Source organism: Elephas maximus, chromosome 24 (genome assembly GCF_024166365.1).
Source record: "Elephas maximus indicus isolate mEleMax1 chromosome 24, mEleMax1 primary haplotype, whole genome shotgun sequence".
In the NCBI taxonomy this organism is placed as follows: Eukaryota; Metazoa; Chordata; class Mammalia; order Proboscidea; family Elephantidae; genus Elephas; species Elephas maximus.
This window is the reverse complement of record NC_064842.1, coordinates 23954557-23972016: the sequence shown is the minus strand read 5'-3', so window position 1 is coordinate 23972016 and position 17460 is coordinate 23954557. Positions and strand designations below refer to the sequence as shown.

The following is a 17460-nucleotide window of genomic DNA, read 5'->3' as shown; positions in this document are numbered from 1 at the left end:
GGAAAATCACATCAGATGACAAAATGGTAGATACTCACACAATACTGGTGATCATAGCCTAGCCAAGTTGATACACATATCTGAGGGCCACACTTCAATCCGTAACAGAATTTTATGTATATCATCTCGTTTTAATAGCCCTTCATGGTTCTGTCAACATTTTACACACAAGGAACTGATGCTTAGAAATTTGTAAGTGAACTTTTTCAGCTCACCAGTGCTGAGATGCGACCCCAGGTCTGTCTAGTTCCAGGGCTCAAGCTCTTGCTCGTTCTGTTACAATAGCATTTTGGCCAACTCTGTGTGACCTTGATGAAGCATGTTATTGTGGGCACATCCATTTGATTCTGCTATGCTGGAAACTGATGTGAGACCAATGACTGCAAAGATTTAAGTTGTTTTGAGAAGGGATATTCTGGGACTGTGTGGTGTAGGTGAGTTCCTAAATAGGTATCCTGATCACTAATTTGAGGAAGGGGTGGTGGGGAAAGGGGGTTGCATTTTGATGCTTTTCTTGAGACAGAGGAATAGTCAGGTCCCCTGTTAAGAACTGAGCTAAATCAGTTTGGTCATGCATAACTCTTGAATGGGTGAGACTTAGCTACTCCCTGACAGCCTTCCAATTTCCTGGATTTTAATGAAAGCAGATCTCAAAGGAAATTCTGCCAAACATATGGTTATTTATTAAAAACACAACCATTAGTATGCACAAAGTAGTCCATATAAGCACGCTCAGGGAATTTCCAGCTTGGTACCTGGTTAGGTACTTGACTAAAGTTTGCATGAAAAATTCAGAGAATTCAGACACAATGGCTTTCTGGAGGCAGGATTCTGTGTCTATTGGCAACAGGCAAGGAGAAACCCGCCTTTTTTTTTTTTTTTTAATATACTTATGGTTCCTAGGCTGTAATCTTTATGGGAGCAGATCACCAGGTCTTTTCTCCCATGGAGCCGCTGATGAATTCAATTTTTGGTTCACAGCTGAGCGCTTAACCGTTGAGCCACCAGGGTTAACATGGTGATTACAATTTTTTTTTTTTTTTTAAATTTGCACTCCACCTTTACTCTATTGTCATTCTCTTTATTTTAGTTGATGTTAATCAAAAGGTATCGGGAAACATACCTGTAAGGAAGGAAGGAAAATGCCACAAAGGAAACATTGGGCATGCATGTATTGAGCTGATGTATCTTAAAATGGTTAAACACATTGTTACTCTGAAATCCTAATGAGCAGTTTTGCCAGGGATTGTAGGATTTACCCTGGTGCACTCTGTGAAATCCCCAGTTTTCCTCCTGGCACCAGGTGTAGTTACGACCTTCTTACTCTGTCCAGATGATGTTGGTCTGCAGCTGGGAAGGCCTTTCTTTGCCAAAAGATCCCTGTCCAGTTCTTTTACTCTTGGCAGGCTCATTGACTTTTTCATGGCGTTTCTCTCAAAACAGTTCTTAACCTGTACCCAAGATAAGTTTGTTTCCTGGGCCTTTTGTTGTGGAGGGCAAGGAAGCTATTATTGTCCAGCAGTGCCCAAGTACAGCCTGTCCTTGGATAAGTGGATAAACAACTTTTAAAGGGACATCATTTCCAAGTGTATTAAAGGTTCTAGTTCAAGGAGTTCTCAGATTGAGCGTCTGGCTTTTCTCTCATAATGCCCTGCAGGCCTACCTACTACTTCCAAAGAACAAGGCTTTGATTTTACCATAGAAGAGAAGTTGTGACAACTGTGGTTGTAAAAGTGAAGTGACTGTGGAAGAACAATGTTTATGTCATGAATCTACATTGAATAGTAATAAAATTGTTTTTTATTTTTATGTGTATATACATTTACATGAATTACACGGAAATGATGCTATATCGACAAAGAATGCTGTGTTTTTTTATGATTGAATTAATAGATTTTAAAAAATTTTCATTTTTAAATATAGCAAGATCAACTTTACACCTGGGCTGCAGTTAGTCAACCTACACACTCACTGGATTACGCAGAAGGGCAGTTTCCCAGGAGAACCCCATCTGTTTGGCCTCCATCTAAACCTCCCGATGAAGACCACAGACCCAAGGATGCTGAAACAGGTAGGAGACCAGAAACCGTGAATGTTCTGAAACTGTGTTAGCATAAAATATCTTTGTAGTGGTTACTGGGCAATGAATCTGTGTTTCCCTCCTGAAGTATTTCTTAGAGCATAATCTGCAAGTAACTCGATTAAAATCACTGGGAGGGTTGTTAAATGGAAGATTCTTTTGTCCCACCTCTAAAGCTACTGAGTTAGAATTTTGGAGAATAATGTTGTTAGGAGCCATCTAGTTGGCTCCGACTCATAGTGACACTGTGTACAACAGAACGAAACATTGCCCAGTCATGCGCCATCCTTGCAATCTTTTCTGTGTTTGAGCCCGTTGTTGTAGACACTGTGTCAGTCCATTTCACTGAGGGTCTTCCTCTTTTTCACTGACCCTGTACCAAGAATGATGCCCTTCTCCAGGGATTGGACCCTCCTGATAACATATCTAAAGTATGTGAGACAAAGTCTCACCATCCTTGCTTCTAAGGAGCATTCTGGCTGTACTTCTCCAAGACAGATTTGTTTGTTCTTCTGGAAGTCCATGGTATATTCAGTATTCTTCACTAACACCATAATTCAAAGGTGTCAGTTCTTCTTCAGTGTTCTTTATTCATCGTCCAGCTTTCACATGCATATGAGGTGATTGAAAACACCATGGCTGGGGTCAGGCGTACCTTAGTCCTTAAAGTGACATCTTTGCTTTTTAGCACTTTAAAGAAGTCTTTCTCAGGACCTTTGCTCAATGCAATGTGTCCTTTGATTTCTTGACTGCTGCTTCCATGGGCATTGATTGTGGATCCAAGTAAAATGAAATCCTTGACTTCAATCTTCATTTATCATGGTGTTGCTTATTGGTCCAGTTGTGAGAATTTTTGTTTCATGTTGAGATGTAATCCATACTGAAGGCTATCTTTGATCTTCATCAGTAAGTGTTTCAAGTCCTCTTCACTTTCAGCAAGCAAGGTTGTGTCATCTGCATAATGAAGGTTTTTAATGAGTCTTCCTCCAATCCTGATGCCCCGTTCTTCTTCATACAGTCCAGGCTCTTGGATTATCTGCTCAGAATACAGATTGAACAGGTATGGTGAAAGGATACAACCTTAGCACACACCTTTCCTGACTTTAAACCACACAGTATCCCCTCGTTCTGTTCAAACGACTGCCTCTTGATCTATGGACAGATTCCTCATGAGCATAATTAAGTGTTCTGGAGTTCTCATTCTTCACAATGTTATCCATAATTTGTTATGATCCACACAGTCGAATGCCTTGGCATAATCATTAAAACACAGGTAAACATCTTTCTGGTATTCTCTGCCTTCAGCTAGAATCCATCTGACAGCAGCAATGATGTCCCTTGTCCCTATCCTCCTCTGAATCCAGCTTGAGGTTCTGGCAGTTCCCTTTCACTGTACTGCTGCATCTGCTTTTGAATGATCTTTGGCAAAATTTTTCTTGCGAGTGATATTAATGATATTGTTCAATCAGTTCCGCATTCTATTAGATTACCTTTCTTTGGAATGGTCACAGTATGGCTCGCTTCCAGTCGGTTGACCAGGTGGCTGTCTTCCAAATTTCTTGGCATAGATGAGTAAGAGCTTCCAATACTGCATCCCTTTGTTAGAGCATCTCAGTTCCTATTCCATCAGTTTCTGGAGCCTTGTTTTTCACTAGTGTCTCCCGTGCAGTTTAGACTTCTTCCTTCAGTACCGTGGGTTCTTGATCTTATGCTACCTCCTGAAATGATTGAATGTCGACCAGTACTTTTTGGTACAGTGACTCTGTATTCTTTCTATCTTCTTTTGATGCTTCCTGCTTCATTCACTATTTTGCCTATAGGATTCTCCAGTATTGCAACTTGAGGCTTGAATTTTTTCTTCAGTTCTTTCAGCTTGAGAAATGCCAACTGTGTTCTTCGCTTTTGGTTTTCTAACTCCAGGTCTTTGCACATGTCATTACAATACTTTACTTTGTCTTCTCGAGCTGCCCTTTGAAATCTTCTGTTCAGTTTTTTCACTTCATCATTTCCTCCATTTGCTTTAGCTACTTTACGTTGAAAAGCAAGTTTCGGAGTCTTTTCTGACATCTGTTTTTGTCTTTTTTTTTCTTTCCTGTCTTTTTAATGATCTCTTACTTTCTTCATGTATTATGTCCTTGATGTCATCCCACAACTTGTCAGGCCTTTGGTCATTAGTGTTCAGTGCATCAAATCTATTCTTGAGATGGTCTCTAAATTGGGGAATGGAATACTGGCATTCTCCAGTTATTATTTGTGTATACTAAAGTTTGAGAACCACTGCCTCCAGGCATCCATTTTTAACCACAACCAGGAGGTTAAGCTTCCCATTCTCTCTTGGCTAAGAAAACACTGAAGGGACATGTCTGTCTGTTACCTTCAAAGAAGTGACTGCTGCCTTACTTCTTCTCTGAATCTCTTCACTTACTGCTTTCATTTGTGCTTTTTTAAATCCTTTTCTTTACCTTCAGAGATTAATGGGGAGATGCAAGCTACAAAAATCCGTTTGAAGTAGTCTTTTTTTTTTAATTGTCCGAGGTTCACATGTAATCTTTTTTTTTTCCCCCTTTAAAATTTTTCTTATTGGTGCTCTTTGGTACTTTTGTCATCTTAAAGTATTTTTTGTTATTGTCAAGGAAGACATTGTGAGATTCTCATCAACTTTATTTGGAAGAGTTCAATAGGGTGATGATCTCCAAGCCTGATTCTAGGAGGGCACTTTATATTTGTCATAGAGAATAGAGAATTAGATTTCTGTAACAAGGTTTTATGGAATTTGGTTGTTTTATCCTTCAGTTTTTCCTCTTTTTGGCATAATAAATTTCTGACTTCCCTTAGATGGACTGACCAGGAATACTGAATTCTGATCCATAAATGAAGAATAAATAGAAGAGCATCATTACAATTCATGTTGTTGTTGTTGTTAGATGCCGTTGAGTTGCTTTCGACTCATAATGACCCTGTGTACCACAGAATGAAGCACTGCCCAGTCCTGTGCCATCCTTGCAATTGTTGTTATGCTTGAGCTCATTGTTGCAGCTACAGTGTCAATCCATCTCTTTGAGGATCTTCCTCTTTTCTGCTGACCCTGTACTTTACCAAGCATGATGTCCTTCTCCAGGGACTGATCCCTCCTGACAACATGTCCAAAGTGTTTAAGATGCAATCTTGCCATGCTTGCTTTTAAGGAGCATTCTGGTTGTACTTCTTCCAAGGTAGCTTTGTTCATTCTTTTAGCAGTCCATGGTATATTCAATACCCTTCACCAACACCACAATTCAAAGGCGTCAATTCTTCTTAGGTCTTCTATATTCATTGTCCAGCTTTCATGTGCATATGAGGTGATTGAAAATACCATGGCTTGGGTCAGGCACACCTTAGTCTTCAAGATTTCATAAATTCATAACCAAAAAGAAAAAAAAAAAACCAAACCCAGTGCTGTCGAGTCAATTCCAACTCATAGTGACCCTAGACTACAGAGTAAAACTGCCCCATAGAGTTTCTAAGGAGCACCTGGCAGATTCAAACTGCCAACCCTTTGGTTAGCAGCTATAGCACTTAACCACTACGCCACCAGGGTTTCCATAAATTCATAAATATCCCTAAATGGTAGCATAGGTATTAGAGTTCGAATTTTGATTTGTTTCCCTTTCATTGGCTCATAGAGGGAAAGATAGTCATTAGATGCTTAATTTGGACTTGTGGTAAAAGAGAATAATATGAGGTAAGAGCACGGAGCCTGGGCTCTGCCACTTCTTAGTTATCAACTTAAGTACCTTAGGCAAGTTTCCTAACCACTGTACCTCAGTTTCCTCTTCTGTTAAAATCATGACGAGAATAGCATCTACAGCGTAGGATTATTTTGAATATCACATGAGTTAATGCATGCATTAAGGTATACATGTGTGCAGTTATTGTCATTATTATTGTTATTACATGTGGTTATCTTCTTCATGAGTTCCCTTTAAGAACCAACAATGGCTCACGGTGTCAAAAAGATTTTATTCCAGTCTTCTGTACAAAGTACTACAAGGGGAATCTCATGCTCACAATGTCCTGGTTTCATTTCAGTCTTTGGAGGGATGCATTATTTTTCTTTAAAATTTTTCTTTCTGGTTCTCTTCTCTCTTTGTGCCTTTTGTCATCTTAAAGTATTATGTGTGATTGTCTGGGAAGATAGCGTGAAATTAGCGTCGCTTTATGTGGAAGACTTCAGTATGGCGATGACCTCCATGTCTGATTCCAGGACAGCACTTTATCTTTGTCGTACAGAATCTGTGTCATCAAGAACCTCCAACAACTGGGATAAAAACAGGAGGCTGTGAACACAAGGCTCGTCTTGCTGAACTTCATGCAGAGGCCTGGAATAAAATCTCTGACACCCTGGGCCATTGTCAGACATAAGGGCCCACACCCAGCCTTCTATGTCCTGCTCACAACTTAGTGTTCGCTAGGTGGATGTACTTCCTGAAATGACAACAAATGAGGGATAGGATGAGAGAAATGTTGTTCCATTTAGGGGTTAGCATAACACAAAGTGCAGTGGATCAAGTCCCAGTAAAGTTCCTTCATGCAGAGATCTTTAGGAAATGAAGGGGTTCGTACATGATCTTACCTTCGAATACAGCAAGCAAATAAAAAGTACATTTAGTTTTAAAAGGAAAAGTGCACAACTACTGATCTCATTATATAATATATACTCTTCTCTTTGTTTATGGTAAAAATTACTTATTGGTAAGAAATATCCAGATGCAGCTATAATAGAATTAATCAGTTTCATTGGTATCCCTTTTAACAGTTGTTTATATCCTGTCTTTGATGTCATTGATTAGTGTGATATTCTCATGTTTTTTCTTCCTCATTGTATCTGTCTTCTTCAATTTTCTAAAAGAAACATGCTACAAAATTTTTGGGTTCTTTAAAAAATGATGAAAATTTGAAGATGTTACTTTTATGTTTTTTCTATTACTTGCATTTTGTTATTTAATTTTGTATACCGAGGAGCACTTCACTCAGAGTGAATTGGTAATAATCTGAATTTTAGTTTGGTGAAAGGTGATAGTTGGAATCGATACAGGAAGTTTGCAGTGTAGTTTTGGTTTCCTTCATTATTTGATGTGGTTTGCAAAGTGCTGGAGCAAGTACATTTTAATGCAATGGTTTGTCTACTTTTTAAAACATGCATTCTTGCAGAAGATGCTGAAGGTAAGTAGAAAATAATTTAACATAGCAACTTGTATTTTTTCAATAGATCTGTTATAAATCTCAACATCTATATAGCATTTTTTTTCATCCAAGTGATCTAATGGTATTTCCTAACTTTTCCTGCTATGACTCCATGACATTCATTTGGGAAAGACACTTCTGTGAGGTGATCTCATTCCCAGCGAACCACACCATCTCTCTCCTAGTCTGGCATTCAGCTATATGACTGAGAATGATGATATTACAGGGGAAACCTTAACTAGGGTTTTGTTTTTTTTTTTAAGTATTTCAATTGCAAACTTTGATAATATAATCATTGATAGAAATAAATAATTTGCAATGCACTTAACAACTGATTACTATACATTGTATAGTGACTTCATAGTTTGCAGCTCAGCTTTGTTTCAAAAAAGGTTTGAACAGCTTATCGATATCTAAGGTGCGCAAAAGGATTATAGGGCAATAGATTAAATGGAAAGGTACGTAAGAGTAAAATGAAACTGGAGATGAGCTAGTACACTGAAATGTATTTCAGAGGGGCCTGCAGAGTTTTTAAGGGTAACTGTGAAGTTACTGTTTGAGGTTCAAAGCAGAAAGGGAAATATGAGCAGTTATCTACTTTATGGGATATGAGATTACAAATAAGATTAAAATAGTCCATAAGATTAAATGTAGTCACTCAGAGAAACATAGCTTTTCTGGCCTCTAGTATAAAAAAGAAATGTGTCTGATGGTTCTTAATAAAACAGATTCTGTGTGAGACGATGGAAATACATTATCGGCAACTCATTTCCAGGTTTTGTCTAACGGCCTTAACACACCTGCAGCCGAGGTAATACAGACCAAGGAAAGGCTGATAGCATTCTATTTCTCTAAGCTTCTCATTTGATCCAGGGATAAATGTACTAGAATTGTGTCTCCAATGGTAGGTAATTCTCCATTTTCTCATCCTTTTGGTAAAATTGGCTAGCAGTTTTTCCTTACATACGCTAGCTAAAGCCTGGAGTGTAGATACCCTTTGTAGACAATAAGGGGCTGATCCATACTATTACATAATCAAATGATCAGTTTTGTTTAACCCCGTCTTCATTTGTTAAGAAGGAGCCCTGGTGGTACAGTGGTTAAAGCATTTGGCTGCTAACCAAAATGTCCCCAGTTCTAACTCACCAGCTGCTCTGCGGGAGAAAGATGTGGCAGTCTGCTTCTGTAAAGATTTATAGCCTTGGAAACCCTATGGGGCAGTTCTACTCTGTCCTGTAGGGTTGCTATGAGTAGGAATTAACTCGAAGGCAATGGGTTTTTTTTTTTTTTTTTTCCATTTGTTGAAGGACATGGTATACCAGAATTAAAAACATCTATCACTTATTAAGCAGACAATCATAAGTTACACTATTTAAATGAAATTTTAATGAATTATCTTTCAATGAAATTGATTGGATTTCAATCAAATAAATTCATACCACAAAAAAGGAAGCTGTGACGTAATAATTTTATATAAGTGCAATTTACTAAAAATGTAAAACTCTTTAGAGGCTGCTTAATTCGTTTTTAAAAGGCATATTTTATGTATTTCAAAAAGGTAATCTATTTTCCATTCTCTGCAGAGAAGCATATCCTGCTCATTGTCTTATTGCCCTCTCTCCGCAAACATAGAACTCATCCAAGTGTGTTTTGTTTTATAAGCAATAGGCGCATTTGGGGGGGGGTAAAGAGATAGTTTCTGAAACATATTTGGAATTATAGGGAACCCAGAATTTAAGATTATGCTCAAAATTATATGAGGTAACCTAAAGAAGCAGAACATTTAAAGTTTTGTCAGGAATGTTCTTTCTCCTTTGCTTCACAATAATTTTTTTTTTTTTTTTTAATTCTAAAGAGACGAGTGAAGGAGATGGGAGTTTTAAATGTACCCTTGAGCGTACTGTCCCTGGGTTCCCTTTAAAAACCACCATCCTAGTTGATTAATATTTAAGAGGCCTGTCAGTCCTGGAATTCCTCAGTGGTGCAAACTGTTGGCGGTTCAAGTCCACCCGGAGGTGCCTGAGAAGAAAAGGCCTGGCAATCTGCTTCTGAAAAATCAGCATTGAAAACCCTATGAGCACAGTTTTACTCTGTAACACATAGGGTCACCATGAGTCGGAATCGGCTCAATGGCACCTGGCTTGTTTTTTTATTTTGGTCGGCCAGTCCCAGTGCTGGGGTAGAAGGCAATGCCGGAAGGTGCTTCTGGATCTCTATGAAGAAAGGTGTTTGTCATAAGTGCCGCTGGAGTTTGTATGAAGGGTGATTACTTTCCCTTCTTTCCCTGTCCAAGGTTCCTACCCTGTATGGTGGCACCTGCTTTCATGGTTTAATTATTCTTTTCTTTCATCTTTCATTTGTTCTTCACACATTCCTACAATTAATCCATATTTTAGCACACATTGTATCTTTTCACTATTCTAGGTGCTGCAGATTCAGTAGTGGAAAAAAAAAAAAAAAGTCCCTGCCTTCATGGAGCTTATATTTTGATGGGGTTTATAAATAAGCAGACAAACAAGTGAATTATATGTCTGGTGATGATCCACGTTATGAAGAAAGTAAGGGAAGAGAATTAAGGAGTGCTATTTTTTTTTTTTTTATGGACTCGGGGGGAAACCCTGGTTAAGAGCTACGGCTGCTAACCAGAAGATTGGCAGTTCGAATCCACCAGGGTCCCTTGGAAACCCTATGGGGCAGTTCTACTCTGTCTTGTAGGGTCGCTGTGAGTTGGAATTGGCTCCAGGGCAATGGGTGGGGAGTGGGTGGGGTTGTTATTTAAATTGAGTGGCCAAGGAGGCTTGAGCAGAGCTCTGGAACAGAGAGGAGTGGGACCCTGCAGATACAGGGCAGAAGAGTGAGAGTTCTGGGCAAAGGGAACAGCCACTGCAAAGGTCCTGAGGATGGAGCATTGCTGGCATGTTTTAGGGACAGCAAGGCCAGTGTGGCTGGAGCAGAGTCAGCAACAGGGGAAGGAGGAGATGGTCAGAGAGGTTAGGGAGCGTGGGGCGGATGAAACAAGGCCTGTGGACCACTGTAAAGACTGGGACTTTAAGTGAAATGAAGACTTTCACTTGCTCAAAATATGTTATGCAATTTAAATGATACATGCCTTTTTTTCTTCTATAGCTTTGTTACATAGATCAGTTAAAACACTGCCAAATTGGGAATGTATAAATTATCATGAGGAGTGACTGCTATGTTATCTGGTCTGTTTACCAGACAGAGAGGAAGCAACATGACAGTCAGGGGACAAATTCTAGTCTGCAGCTTGCCACTAACTGCTCGTGTTACAGGCCTTGGATTTCTCATCTGTGAAATGTGGAGGGCAGACTAGTTGACTGGTTTTCAGATTCTGCTCTGTGGAGCCCTAGGGATTCCTGAAGCCCCTGCCATTTTTATTTTTATGTTTTTAAACTTTCCTGTAAGCTTTACTTAGAATAAAGTGTCCCCAAGCTTAAAAAAAAAAAAAAAAAATTCTGGACTCAGTTGTCCCTTAGGTTCACTAACGTGATGAATTTGCAATCTCATAGATTCTCAAATGACAGGACTTCTGAAGGAGCAAAATTCCTCCAGAATCCCTTATTACTCAGGGGCATCTGGTGAAGAGAGTACAGTATCTGTTATTGAAATCAGGTGGTGACTTGTCAATAATTCGATAAGTCTTTCTAGATCCTATCCTTCAAAACTGGTGAGTCGGCTTCTGTCATGATACAGACCTTAGCGAAGAGAATTATATACAAAGTGGAAATCTTAGCAAGTACTTCCTGGCACGATATAGAGACTAGCAATTGACAAGTGCAGTTATGTTCAATGTGTGAAGAAGGGCGTAAGACTGCTCTAATTTTAAAAAGTAACTAATGGCATGATTGTTAGTCATGTGTCTTATATATATACTGAAAAGTAGTCATATTCTCACACTCCAGTAGTATAATTGGAAGATACGCTGGCTATTTTTGGTACTTACAGTTAAAGATATACTTTAGTGAAAGCTTTGTTTTCTGGTTGAGGAAATGAGAAAATTTATTTTTTAGGTATTGACTGTCTGCTTCCTTTCTGATCCAGAATCTCAACCTGCTGTTTTGGAACCTCCAGAAACATGTTCAGATGCTGCCCAGCAGGTAAGAAGATCTCATTAGGATGTCTAATCCTATCTCCCTTACTTGTCTTAAAGTTGTGGCCCACTCTGTGATTGATCTTCCCATCTGCCCAGCTAGCTAGGCTGCCTGTGTTCCCCTCAGCCTGCAGGGGACCCAGTGAAGCGGAGGGAGATGTTTTCTTTCTTTATACTTTGCAAAGAAAATGAGCCTTGAAGTAGAACTGACTACAGGCTTTTAGAAGCTTTACAGGCTGCAGCGTTCTATGTCCAGCCAATGAGTGGAACCTGGAACACAGCTGGCTGTGGCAGGACAGGGGGCCACTCCAGGAGATGGTGTGCAGAGATGCGTCTGGCTGAATAATCACGGATGTGATTTAAAAAAAAAAAAAAGTGTCAGAGCTTTCTGAAATCAAATATTATGGTTCTTAAGTTGTTGTTTGGTGGAAGAAACACAGCTAGTGTCTGTTTAATTTCTATGGAACTGTTTCTTTTCTGTTAATCAAAGAAGCCAAATTTTGTGTCTTTTTCTGTTGTACCAAAATGAATTTGCTATTAAACAAACAAACAAACAAAAAACTGCAAAAAAGGAGACTAGTTACACTAGTATAGAATAGTAATGTGCATAGCAATTTCTGTTTTGGATGTAAAACTGTTTGTTTTTATTTATATTTTTGCCCAACTTTGCTTTTGAAGATAACTTAGTGTTAGCATCTCCAGCAAGATGAGTAGTAGAACCAAGAAGATGCCTGACTGGGTTCTAGGCACGGGTCTGTTTCTGGTTAGTGTGTGACAACATCCTTAGCCCATCTGGGACATAGTGAAAGAAAGGAATTGGATGATCTTTGAGAACTCGTCTAAGCTTAAAATAACTAACTTCCCATTGAAAATAGGAAACCCTGCATCATTCATGAAGGTTGTGCTCCCCCTGGAGGAGAAATGGGAGTATAACATGGAGATTTTCATTTTACTAGTGCTTTCAGGAAAACCCTGGTTGTGTAGTGGTTAAGAGCTACAGCTGCTAACCAAAAGGTCGAAAGTTTGAATCCATCAGGCACACCTCGGAAACTCTATGGGGGCAGTTCTACGCTGTCCTGTTGGGTTGCTATGAGTCAGAATTGACTCGATGGCAATGGGTTTGGTTTGGTTTTGGGATGGGAAAGTGGTTAAGAGCTCAGGCTGCTAACTAACAGGTTGGCAGTTTGAATCCAACAGCTGCTCCTTGGAAATTCTGTGGGGCAGTTTTATTTTGTCCTATAGGGTTGCTATCAGTCAGAATTGACTCGATGGCAATGGTTAGTGCTTTTCAAAAGTACAGGTAGATTGGCCATTTTTGTAAGAGTAAAGCTCCTCTTAAGGATACCAAAACTAAACCTGTTGACGTCCAGTCAGTTCGGACTCATACCCTGTAGGACAGAGTAGAACTGCTCCATGGAGTTTCCACGGCTGTAATCTTTATGGAAGGTGACTGCCATAGCTTTCTTCCACGGAGTGACTGGTGGGTTTAAACTGCCGATCTTTTAGTTAGCGGACAAGTGCTTAACCACAGTGCCACCAAGGCATTTTTAAATTGTCCAGTCTCTTCCATAAAGTTTTCAGCTTATTGCAGTATGTTTTACCATGGTTCATAGCTTGAGAAAAATAGGAAATTATAATTTTACACATATGAATGTGTGTCTTTAATTATTACCACTAGAGTTTCAATACATAGAGCGATGTACATATTTTATCACTGTTGACATTATAGAAAACTTCATGTCCAACTCTCCTTGGCATTATCATATGTAACAAAGAATTGAGTCACATATGTTCTGGAGATAAGGATTTATACATATATAATATTTCAGATCATTTATCCATGCCTCAAACATTAAAAAGCTGTAAAAAAAAATGAGAGGAGATTTTTAAGACACTATTCTTCTTAATTATTGCTGAATTTATTATTTCTCTTTTACCCATTTTTATCTTTCTTCATCTTATTCACTCATGGTTAATCATTATGTGGTTAATTAAGTGGCCATCAGCTGAGTCCATTTTGCTTTTCCAAGTGCTTCCAGCTTGGTGTAGGTCTCGTCTCTGACAAAAAGAAGCATGCTTTTTTAATGGTACAATCCAAAAAATCAACCACCGAATCCCCTGTAGAGCACAGTTCTACTCTGATATGGACGGGAAGTTGACTCAATAGCAGCTGGTTTTCTCTGGTATGTGTATTTTCACAGGAACTTGAAGTCATTGGCCATAAAAGGGATGTAAAGAACCAGAATTAATTCTCAGTCTACTGTGTACCTGGCCTGTATCATTTTATGTAATCCTTACAGTAATCCTTTAAAGTAACTATCGTAATTCACATTTAACTGATTAAAAAAAAAAAAATGTTCAAAGGAGGTAAGTAACTTGCCTAAAGTCACAAAACTGCTAAAGATTAGAGCCAAGATTTGAGTGTAGGCCTGTTTGATTTTATAGCTCATGTTCTTTCCGCTCTGATAAAAGTTATACTTTATATGGGTAATTACCCTTTAACAATGTAATGTCATCTGATGACAAAGTCATCAGATAGATTGAGATAAGAGCTTCATTTAAAAAATCTTTCTGTTATATTTAAACTGTAAGATTTGTAAGAGTCAGACGTCAAATTATGTTTTAGAGGTGGAGATGTCATTTGATAAATCACAGTAAGACCGATCGGTCACCATGCATCTTGAAGTTTTTCTATAACTTTGTGTCCTAATTTGTGTCAATTTTACTAACTTAAGTCTTTCACTATTTGAAAAAAAAAAAACTTACAATTTTTATTTTTCATGTGAAGCGCCTTGCTTTCTTCTTCTTGGTCACTAGATGGCAGTTCCAGATCTCTCTAAATTCCCACTGCAGAAGACAGAGGTTTTAAGCCACAGTTTTTTTTTTTTGCTCTGTAAGAGTGATGAACATGAAAAGGGTTTCTGGTCCATCGGAGCTGCCTGTGTTATTTCGTGGTTGTAATGCGCAATCTCCAGGACTGCTCAGTTGAGTTGTGACGCAGGATTGGAAAACATCCTCTAAGTTTTTCTTCAGATGTGCATTCAGGCACCTGTTCTCTCCATCTGACGGCGCTGGAATTTATTGCATGAGTTTTGACTTTAACTTTGTCCCTATAGCATTTTCTGAGAGCTCAATATCCTTAAAAAAAAAAAAAAAAAAAAGACTCATAAAGCCTCCTCTCTACTAAGAGGAGTCGGAGGCTGTGTTATTGCCAGTGAGTCTGATGCCTAAAGCAAATAGAACGGGCTTGCATGCAAAAAGAAAGGACAGTAGTTGCTCCTTGAGTACTTTTCTTGATGACCTTATGGAATTACCCAGTTATAAAATAGGGCCCAATTCCTGATTATTTTAATGTCAAGTAATATGCTTTGAAAATCTTTTGTGTCTCAAGAATTATTTCATAAAACTGGAAAAGGACTATCTTTCAGGGTTTTTTTTGTCCTTTGTTATTTGAAATACAATTCAAGCTGTAAATTCGTTCACACTCTATAGCATATAAATAGCCAAATATCAACTATTTTTTCTAAAACAACATTTGCTCCTCAGTTAAAAGATGGATATATGGTACCATGCTTTACCTTGTTGCCACTCAGTTTTTAACTTAATTTCTCTTGGAATTATGTACAGTATTTGTGTTTTGAAGCATTTTTCTAAAGCCCTTGATATCTTTTGAATGTAAATGGACTATTTGAAAGGTAAATAGAATAAAAATGTGATTTAAAAAACTCGGCCTTTGGGTAAGAATGATAATGTCAGGTGATGAACACATTGGGTTTCTGCACATTACAATAGTTACCAATTGTTACTAGCTATGTTACAAAGTAGTAGATAATAGAAATAAATCAAACAATTTTAGCACTAGCTTTCCCCATATGTTGTATAGTTTATATGCAAGCAAATTCTCAAGGGTCAGGAAAATGCTTAAGGGTTACAGTAACTGGTAAAATCCTATCTCAGTCCAGTTCTGACCCCCTTTGAAATTTGGCTCTTCTCTTAGGATCCTGCTCTGATCAGTCCCACCGGATACCGTCAATGCCCAATTCAACTGCAGACTTATTTGAAGAATTGAATATTTTTTTCCATTGCATTTCCTTAAGGCATCTGTTATAGTGTTCTGTGTACAATGGGCACCCAGTACAGTTTATTATTAGTTTAAGAAAAATCTTTATTTAGGAACAAATCAAAGAAATAGATATGAATAATGTACAATAGCCCAGTTGAAGGTGCTTGAAGGGTTATTCATAAGTGTCTTGGCATAGAAAAATTTGAAGAGTAAAAAAAGTATCGGTCAGGTCAAAAGTAAGGTGTGGAGTAAAGTTAATGCTGGTGAAATATAAAAATGAGAAGCCATTAGAATTGGATTGGATTAATTGAGCACGTGGAAGTGTTGAAAAAACATTGCTTAATTTGAGCTCCTTCTAAACTCGAAGGCAAAAGGTAGTGCGAAGGTAATTAGGAAGTCATTTATGAACCAAGGAAACGATCAACAAGACAAGTATAAAACTAAAATATAAGCCAGAGAAAGAAAACTAGGGTTTACAGGAGAGAGAGAGAAACTTGGGGGTCAAGATCAGAGAAAAACTTAAACAGTTTAGCTTTAGAAGTAAAGAAAAAAATATTGTATCAGTTTTAAGAATGAAAACCAGTTAATCTCTGGCCAGCAGTTACAATTTGAGATTCAGGATATGAGGTAAGAATTAGATGTCATGTGTTGTTTTTGTTTTTCTCTGGGGTGGCAGGGCTTGGAGGTGAAACAAAGTTATATCTTTGCTCTGCTGAGTTTTTTAGATGGTGTAAAACTAGTGTGTGCCGTACAGTATTGTTAATGACCCATGGAGAAAGACAAGCAGTTGAAGCAGTTATTATAAAGGGATAACAAGTTCTTTGCTTGTAAAGGATGTTTATCCTTTTTTGATCATCTGTCGACGTACTCTGTGTGAAGTATTTGTGGAAATACTAAGAATTATGAGAAAAGATCCTGGGCATTAAGAAGCCGACCTTCAAGTTAAAGAAATAAATCTCTTCTGTATACCTGACATTTTCTGCAAGATGTAATGTAAATCTGCCAAGATATTTAGTGTATGTTGTAAGAACTTAAAAAAACAGGAAGATTGTAATTAAGGACAGCTTCTTTGAAAAGGTGAAACTTAGATCAAATCATCGAAGTGATGATTTTTGGGCAGGTAGAGAGAAGAAAAGTGGGCATTTCAGATTGGGGAAGAGAATAAAGGTTTGAAAGTGGAATATGACCCATTGTGGGGGGAGGGGGCCACAGTGGTCCCAGTGAATTGCGGGGCATCTGGGTTCACTCCTTCCACAGAGACCTCACTGTGTTTTCTCCCTCCTAGACCTCTTTTTTTTTTTTAGACCTCTACTGCCTCCAGACCACCAGTGCCTTAGCTTGTCTTATCTGGGTTACTGCAAGAGCATCCTAACAGGTCTCCCTACTTCCAGTCTTAATCCCTTCTAATCTCGCCTTCACAATGCCTCCAGAGTTATCTTTCTAAAACCCAAATTTGCTCATGTCTCATATCTGCTTAGACTCATTCAATGCCGGCTCATAGCTTTTGAGAAAAAATGTCAGGCTCCTGAGTTTGACATGCAAGCTTTCCCTTGCCTTCCTTCGCCTTTAGTCTTATCACCCACCACTACCTACGTGTTTGGTTTGTTCCAGCCTTAACACATGCCCTAGTTTTCCGAAAGCTTTAAGATCCTTCATATCTGTCTTTATGTTTGTTTCTTCTGTACTCCTACTCCCTTTTTCTCATGTACTTAATTCCTATTTCTTAATCTACACTCATGTTTAGCCTTAATTTCTCTTACACACTTTCCCTGAGAGCCCTCAGTCTTGCGATGTCCACGCTCTTGTCCCTCTAACTGTATCATATTTTTCCATGATTGTTGAATTATGTGTATCTCATAGAAAATTAAGCTCCTTAAGGCTCTTGTGCTGCTGCTGCTTATTTGTCCTTCCGGTATATAACACAGTACTTAATACTTTCTAGGAGCTCAGAAAATGTTCTGTGAATGAATAAATATGTGGGAG

The 17460-nt window shown here is 38.5% G+C and overlaps 1 protein-coding gene across 1 annotated transcript in view; it reads left to right on the top strand.

Moving 5' to 3' along the window:
* Positions 1–17460, top strand: part of FMN2 (formin 2) — a 402560-nt gene that overhangs the window by 93677 nt on the left and 291423 nt on the right. The window contains exons 3-4 of the mRNA XM_049867986.1: positions 1924–2071; positions 11366–11421. Coding sequence (XP_049723943.1) covers positions 1924–2071; positions 11366–11421 — 204 coding nt within the window. The remainder of the gene's footprint in view (positions 1–1923; positions 2072–11365; positions 11422–17460) is intronic.